General features: G+C 35.9%; 1 protein-coding gene across 1 annotated transcript in view; it reads right to left on the reverse strand.

Annotated features, from left to right (window-relative positions):
- Window positions 1-8,427, reverse strand: part of LOC107598858 (apoptosis inhibitor 5-like) — an 18,632-nt gene that overhangs the window by 4,761 nt on the left and 5,444 nt on the right. Inside the window, exons 3-9 of the mRNA XM_016290306.1 lie at window positions 4,186-4,347; window positions 3,985-4,078; window positions 3,795-3,860; window positions 3,491-3,642; window positions 2,424-2,651; window positions 2,048-2,152; window positions 1,746-1,835 (exon numbers count right to left, since the gene is read on the reverse strand). Coding sequence (XP_016145792.1) covers window positions 1,746-1,835; window positions 2,048-2,152; window positions 2,424-2,651; window positions 3,491-3,642; window positions 3,795-3,860; window positions 3,985-4,078; window positions 4,186-4,347 — 897 coding nt within the window. The remainder of the gene's footprint in view (window positions 1-1,745; window positions 1,836-2,047; window positions 2,153-2,423; window positions 2,652-3,490; window positions 3,643-3,794; window positions 3,861-3,984; window positions 4,079-4,185; window positions 4,348-8,427) is intronic.

Raw genomic sequence — 8,427 nt, forward strand, 5'->3', positions numbered from 1 at the left:
GCGTTTCTTCATTTGCATGTGTTGTGAGGATTTGCAGCGGGTGTGTTGTCAAACTGATGATGTTTGCATGCGTTTTCTTAAGTTGCAGCGCGTTGAGCTCTCTCGGCCACCGTACAAAGGACATCAATGGACAGTGTCTATAAATTATTCATGAGACTGCGTGTTCTGATCCAATGAGAAGACGGTTCGCTTAATTATTCACAACAGCATGTGCTGATTTGCTATGACAGCCGCCTCAAGCGCCTCCAAACATTTATGGATCGAGGAAAGAGTGTTTGTTTTTGCTTTGTAATAAGAGTTCGGCACAAACGCGATTCATTCACTTAGTGAGTGTAACCGTTTTTACAGCTCTGTGACACAGCCCGTCAAAAGGCTTATATAAACGCAGCAGAATAAGCCTTAAAAGTTATCAGAGGTGCAATAGCGCATTCATATACATGTTTTCGATGCAGAGTGCAAATGGTTGTGTTGTCTGTCTTCCTTCTTCCCTCTCCGCTGCGCACCACGGCCACTCTTTTAGCATTTTTTTTTTAAATGTGGAGAGAACTAACCAGTGCTGAAACAGGGGGTTTCATGACCCTTTAAAGCAGATGCAAATAATGTACTTTTGTGATTGTGATTAAGTGCAGTGTCCCGTGAGAGTAACTCTACCGCTGAGTTAACACTGATGTGAATGTATGTCGCGTTGTAGCCTACAGTATACTGAGATTGAGACGGACGCATCAGAACTGCAGCTGATAGAAAGTGCGCTGAAGCACCATACTACGATATTTCTTCAAAAGCTGATCGTGGAGACATTTTTAACGTCCACGATCAAAAATCGTCATATCGCACACCCCTAGGCTGAAGTGGAAAGCTTTCTAAATTCTTGCATGAGGTCAGGAGTTCAACGTAAGCCATTACCAGTAGCTTCTCAAACAGCATGTTGAGATTGACCTCCAGTTTGTCCATGTCACCACAATACGGACTCATCTCTGCTAATAAAATTATTCATGAGACTGCGTGTTCTGATCCAATGAGAAGACGGTTCGCTTAATTATTCACAACAGCATGTGCTGATTTGCTATGACAGCCGCCTCAAGCGCCTCCAAACATTTATGGATCGAGGAAAGAGTGTTTGTTTTTGCTTTGTAATAAGAGTTCGGCACAAACGCGATTCATTCACTTAGTGAGTGTAACCGTTTTTACAGCTCTGTGACACAGCCCGTCAAAAGGCTTATATAAACGCAGCAGAATAAGCCTTAAAAGTTATCAGAGGTGCAATAGCGCATTCATATACATGTTTTCGATGCAGAGTGCAAATGGTTGTGTTGTCTGTCTTCCTTCTTCCCTCTCCGCTGCGCACCACGGCCACTCTTTTAGCATTTTTTTTTTAAATGTGGAGAGAACTAACCAGTGCTGAAACAGGGGGTTTCATGACCCTTTAAAGCAGATGCAAATAATGTACTTTTGTGATTGTGATTAAGTGCAGTGTCCCGTGAGAGTAACTCTACCGCTGAGTTAACACTGATGTGAATGTATGTCGCGTTGTAGCCTACAGTATACTGAGATTGAGACGGACGCATCAGAACTGCAGCTGATAGAAAGTGCGCTGAAGCACCATACTACGATATTTCTTCAAAAGCTGATCGTGGAGACATTTTTAACGTCCACGATCAAAAATCGTCATATCGCACACCCCTAGGCTGAAGTGGAAAGCTTTCTAAATTCTTGCATGAGGTCAGGAGTTCAACGTAAGCCATTACCAGTAGCTTCTCAAACAGCATGTTGAGATTGACCTCCAGTTTGTCCATGTCACCACAATACGGACTCATCTCTGCTAATAACTTGAGTACCTGTAAAGCAGAAAATATTGAGTTAATTTTCCAGCATTCTACAAATGTCTGGGCCAAAAAAAATAAATAAATAACAACTCAACAAACAAGTAACAAATGAAAATGTGCCCTTTTTCATGTTAAAAATGACTCTCGCATACAAGTTTAACATGCAGAAGATTTATGCAGGGTTCCAAGCATTTTGACCATGATTTCCAGCTTGTTATACACACCTCCAGCTGGATGTCCAGTTCTGCTACAGGGCTGGTGAGCAGACTGAGGTTGGGTAGAACAAATTCACAGAAGTATGTCACAAAGCGAGTAGAATGCACATTTTTCTGGAGGAGAGAAAGAGAAATGTTAATAATTATGATTTGCCTTAAAATAAGCAGTGATGATTTGCACAAGTAATAGGACAAAAAAAAGTTATTAATAATAAAGACAAGACAAAATGACAAATGTTTATATAAATACAATTCTCAAACTACATTTTTTTTCTTGTTTGGATTAAAATTTTTGTGAACAATTCAGGCATGCAAGCTTTTGTCAGGAAGTGACAAATTCAACAGCTGAATATTATTGGAGAAATATTCTAATATTATCGCTGACCGTTGCTGTGGTTTCACTCACAGAAAAGAGTGGTAAGGCCTGGCGCGTGCACTGCAGGAGCCGGTCGACGCTGTCTGCATCTGTGGGGTTCAGCGCCTGCTCCAGGAAAGCCTGCTCCACCACCAGCTCCACCAACTGCTGCCGCCCGCTCACAGTCTGCATGTTCTTCAGCCCGGACAGGATACGCATCAGAAGCACAAACTCCTCCCCCGTCACATCCTCTAGGACCTAAGACAATGAGAGTGACAGCTCAAGTGTGAGAAAGCCATTTGATATTATGTGGTGCAACCAATTAAAAAACATGTGATGCAAATAGCATTCAGCAAAATTAAAAAAATTAAATAAAATAAATTTACAAGACAAGGTTAGCTCAGGTTATAAAATGTCATGTGGTGTGACTCTCAATAAGTCATATGTTGTAGAATACTTAGATACAAAAAATATTTACTTTTTTAAAAATAAAGCATACTTTATTACTTTTTATTTGATGTTATGAAACATGGCATTTTTAGAGTAATTAACCTTAAACTTTTCAGTTTTTCCAAAACAATATGAAACTAATATGTATATAAACGGCACATTAAGAAATTTGCACATGCATTAAATATTTAAACTAGTCAATAAGATTTTTGTTTGTGTTTGAAATGAATTAACACATATTCAAGAAGAATATATTACATTGATCAAAACTGAAAGTAAAGAAATTTCTAATTTTACAAAGGATTTCTATTTCAAATAAATGCTGTTATTTTAAACTTTCTATTTATCAAAGAATCATGAAAAAAGTATCACTGTTTCCACAAAAACATGAAACAGCACAACTGTTTTCGACATTGATAATAAATGTTTCTTGAGCAGCAAATCAGTATACTAGAATGATTTCTGAAGAATCATGAGACACTGAAGACTGGAGTAATGATGCTGAAAATTCAGCTTTGCATCATAGGATATGATGCAATATTACTATTTTTGTTGATCAAATAATTTCAGTCTTGGTAGGCAGAAGAGATTTCTTTCAAAATTAATATTACCAACCCCAAACTTCTGAATAAAAATATAAATGATACCTTTTTTGTCTCTATGAAGATGTAATCTTCCACCTCTTTTGTCATTGTGTCATCTGGCATCATTTTCAACTTAGTAGAGAGAAACTTAATTGCTCTTTCTCGAACAATATCTTCTCCCTGCAGGATCTGACTGAATAAGCCTCCCAAAGTTCCTGCAAAGAAAGAAGCCAGGGTCAAAGAGGACAATAACTTTAGCTAGGAGGTCTTTTACTCATCAATACAATATAAATCAGTAATTTTATCTGTAGAATTAACAGAAAACACATTCTACCCATAAAGCATTGAGTGTATGATGAACAAATACCTTTTGCATCGATTTTGAATATGGAGATCAAAGCGGTGTTGACTTGATTGAATTCAGCAGAATCATCTAGAAGATATGAGAAGAAACGGCTATGATCAAACAGCATGTTGTTTAAATGCACTAATTTATCCAGAAATGCAAGAACCTAACACTGCCTTAAAACCAGGTTCTTAGTAGATGCGAGACCGACCTGTCTGCAGCAGCTGTGTGAGGATGTCTGCGACTCTGGGTAAATTCTCTCCTGATGCGAAACGGGGCAGTTCTTTGATAGCTTGCCTTCTGATCTATAATCAGGAAACCAGGAAAGATGAACCAACATCGTAAAGATTTGTTTTCTGGTTTCATACCCATAACATGCAAATCTCTGACATGATGATGATGATGTACTCACAGATACATCCTCATCCTCACACAGATCAAGCTGTGCGTTGATGGCTGCATCAGCCAGCGCTGGAAAACTGCAGAAAAATTTTGGAATGAACTGTGCGGCCAGTCGCTTCTCCTTTGGACCTCCTTTAACGCCATCCAGAATCACCTGATAAGCATCTTTGTGCTGAAAAACAATAAAAAAAATAGATCAGAATAATTGACATTTTAGAATATATATATATATATATATATATATATATATATATATATATATATATATATATATATACACACACACACACACACAATATATGTAAAATAATAATAATAATATATTTAAATATTTATGATAATTTTAACATTACATCTATTAATGCTAGCTATGTTTTTTAAAATATGTGTTATAATATATTTAATACAAGAAGCATTGAGTTACGATTATGGTTATAATACCAGTCAAAACTTTCTAACTAAAATTTGCTCACTAAGGCTGCATTTACTTGATCGAAAATAAAGTAAAAAACAGTAATACTGTGAAATATTATTACAATAAAATAACTGTTTTCTATCTGAATATATTTTAAAATGTAATTTGTTCCTGTGATGGCAAAGCTGAATTTTCCGCAGAATTATCAATGTTTTCACAAAAATATTAAACCGCAAAAACAGTTTTCAGCATTGCTAGTAATAAGACCCATTTTTAATAATTGCAGACCAATAATAATTTATTCTGCTTTGCCATCATACGAACAAATTACTTTTCAAAATATATTCAATAGGGCTGTGTATCACCAGCAAAGTCACGATACGATGTGTATCACGATACAGATGCCACGATACGATACGTATCATGATACATGACTGCACTGAATTTCACCTAAGCAGAATTTCAAAAAACAGCTGTTTATTAAACTGCTTACTATAGTGGCATTTCTAACTATTGGCAGAGCAGGCAGTTGAGCTCTGCATTATGAAGGGCCTCCATAACTGTACCACAGTACAATATAGGTAATTGCATATATTTCATGTTTACATTGTGCACTCCCCACCAGGTACAATATTCTGATTGTTTGCATCTTGTTTTTAAGCCCATAAATAATAATGTACTTGTTCTAATAAATGTATATTGTAATGTACTCATTCTAATATATTTTAAAAATAATTTACATTGCTGGTAGGTTATCATTGCACAAATTAACACTCTACAATAAAAAAAAAAAAAGTGTTCTAAACTAACGCGCTGTCTTCACTGTATCTAATGCAACCCAGTTGTGTTCCTCTGCGGCCAGATTAAACCTTGTTGTAGCCTATATATGCTCTATTCATTATTTTTTAGAAACCTCGCACTTTTTTACTCAATTTTAAATGTTGTAAAATTTTTAACAAATTAAGCGCGGTCCACTGCTGCACACGTGCCACAATATCGATACACGGCCAGCTGTATCGATACTCGTATCGTCAAATCTCTGTGATGATACATCGTCGTATCGATATTTTGAACACAGCACTAATATTCAACCAAGTAGCTGAAGTTGTCCGCACACTGGAAAAATACAATCCGACCAAAAAAGACCTATCAAAAATATATTTTACTTTCCATATGTAAAAGTGAAAAAGTGACAAAAGTGCATGGTCTTAAAAACAACAAACTTGAGTTGACTTAACTTCTTCGTTTACGCTGCTGACAATTCGTTTTTTTCTTTCTTTTTTGAACGCACACAATTCCCATTTGATTTTCAAAATATATTAATATAGAAAACAGTCAGTCAAGTTTATATTATTTAGTAAACTGATTTCCACTTTAATAAAAAAAATATATAATAAACACGATTAATATATCAATTTAAAAGAATAAAGCAGTGGTTGCCAAACTGGGGGGCGCGGCAAAGCTGAGGGATATTTAGGGCCCTATGAAATCCGTTTTATTTTTTCCTAAATTGTTTGATTTTTTTCCAAATTCCGTTTTTTCAATTTTAATTTTTCTTGACTCTTTAATAGTTAAATTATATTGTATTAATTAAAAAGCATGACTAATTAATTCAAATCATGAAACTTATACATTTTCACATCAATTTATTAAAAGTTTAACAAAAATTACGTTTAGGGCCCAATGAAATGTTTTCTCACCATATTATTTATTGTTACCAAATTCTGTGTTTTAGCATGTCTAATTATTTGAATGCTTAAAACAACTTAATGTATTCATTTTGTTTCTTAAAGTAGCCGCTTCAGTGTGCGTGTAGTAAATGAAACCGCACGTCTGCGCCATTCATTAACAGAGACACGCAGAACATGCAGGGTTCATATTTAAATCAACTTTTGCGGCTTAATATTTACAGATACTAGTCCATATCGTGATTTGATTTAAGTGTAATGACCTACTTTTCATTAATTCATTCAAAAGTTGACAAATTCCGTGACATTCAGTGTTAAACTGTGAATTCAGTTTTTATGACTGGATAAAGACTACACTGCGTAATTTTCCCGCTTATCATGCGGCCACTTGCCTGATGTAACAAAATATCTTACATACCACCACTTGTGAACAAGCCAGTGTAATGCAAATATATCGGAAAGGTCTGCGCTAGGATATCGTCACGTTCTCGCGAGACCAGTCAGATCTCGCGAGACCAGTCAGATCTCGCGAGACCAGTCAGATCTCGCGAGACCAGTCAGATCTCGCGAGACCAGTCAGATCTCGCGAGACCAGTCAGATCTCGCGAGACCAGTCAGATCTCGCGAGACCAGTCAGATCTCGCGAGACCAGTCAGATCTCGCGAGACCAGTCAGATCTCGCGAGTAGGCTTGGGTATCGTTTTTTTCTTCTTCTGATACCGGTGTCAAATCGATACTTTTAAAATGGTTCCAGTGCCTAAACTGATACTTATAAAAAATAAAAAAATCCCCCCAAAAATTATGGATTGGCCATTAGAATAGAAATAGAATAGAGTGCTAGAGTTAGAGGGTCAAATGAAGATGAAAGAGATGTGTTTTCAGCCGTTTCTTGAAAATATTAAGGACTCAGCAGCTTGGATTGAGCTGGGCAGGTCATTCCACCAGGAGGGAAAAGTTAATGTAGAAGTCCATGAACGTTTTATCGTAGGTAGAATGCAAAATGTTTCAATACTACGGTGACGCATTGCTGCCGCACACATTATTTTTTCCACTCAATTATGTCGTAATAACGAGATGTTTTCTCGTTAAAACGTCATTTTCTTGTTAAAACGACATCTTTTCTCGTTAAAACGACATCTTTTCTCGTAATTACGTCATCATTTCTCGTAATTACGTCATCTTTTCTCGTAATTACGTCATCTTTTCTCGTAATTACGACATCTTTTCTCGTAATTACGACATCTTTTCTCGTAATAACGACATCTTTTCTCGTAATTACGTCATCTTTTCTCGTAATTACGTCATCTTTTCTCGTAATTACGACATCTTTTCTCGTAATAACGACATCTTTTCTCGTAATAACGACATCTTTTCTCGTAATAACGACATCTTTTCTCGTAATAACGACATCTTTTCTCGTAATAACGACATCTTTTCTCGTAATAACGACATCTTTTCTCGTAATAACGACATCTTTTCTCGTAATAACGACATCTTTTCTCGTAATAACGACATCTTTTCTCGTAATAACGAGATGTTTTCTCGTAATAACGACATTTTCTCGTTAAAACGACATATTTTCTCGTTAAAACGAGATGTTTTCCCGTTATTATAGATGGGCTATATGGTACATTATGTGAGCGAGCTAAGCACTGCACGCGCTGCTGTAGCTACAGTCTGACAGAAACCAGGATCTGCACGCTGCTGAAATGATTGAAATACACTCTTTTAAATTTATTTTAATTTAATGGTTTTAATTGCAGCGGCATGTTTATTAGGATTAATCTCCAATCTGTCTACAATATAGTGCTATCCAATAACTGCACTGACCCATGACTCCTTTAGGCTATGATCAGATCAAAACTGGGCTTCATATTTCTTTATTTGAATGACTGAAGTATGTTTTATCAACAAATCGAAATACGAAAAAAAGAAAAAGAGATTTTCTAATAGGCTAACAATAATAATAATAATAATAAATGATAACAACAACAACAATAACATAATAATAGTAATAATAATAATAATTATTATTATTATTATTTCGTTCTGTTTGAAAACGAGCAAACGAAAATTAAGCTAGATTTTTCGTAGGCCTATTTTTGTTCGTGGGTAAACAAATGAGCTTATGCTTTAATATTTGTTTCAC

This window comes from Sinocyclocheilus grahami, unplaced genomic scaffold, assembly GCF_001515645.1.
Source record: "Sinocyclocheilus grahami isolate Dianchi unplaced genomic scaffold, SAMN03320097.WGS_v1.1 scaffold257.1, whole genome shotgun sequence".
NCBI classification, from domain to species: Eukaryota; Metazoa; Chordata; class Actinopteri; order Cypriniformes; family Cyprinidae; genus Sinocyclocheilus; species Sinocyclocheilus grahami.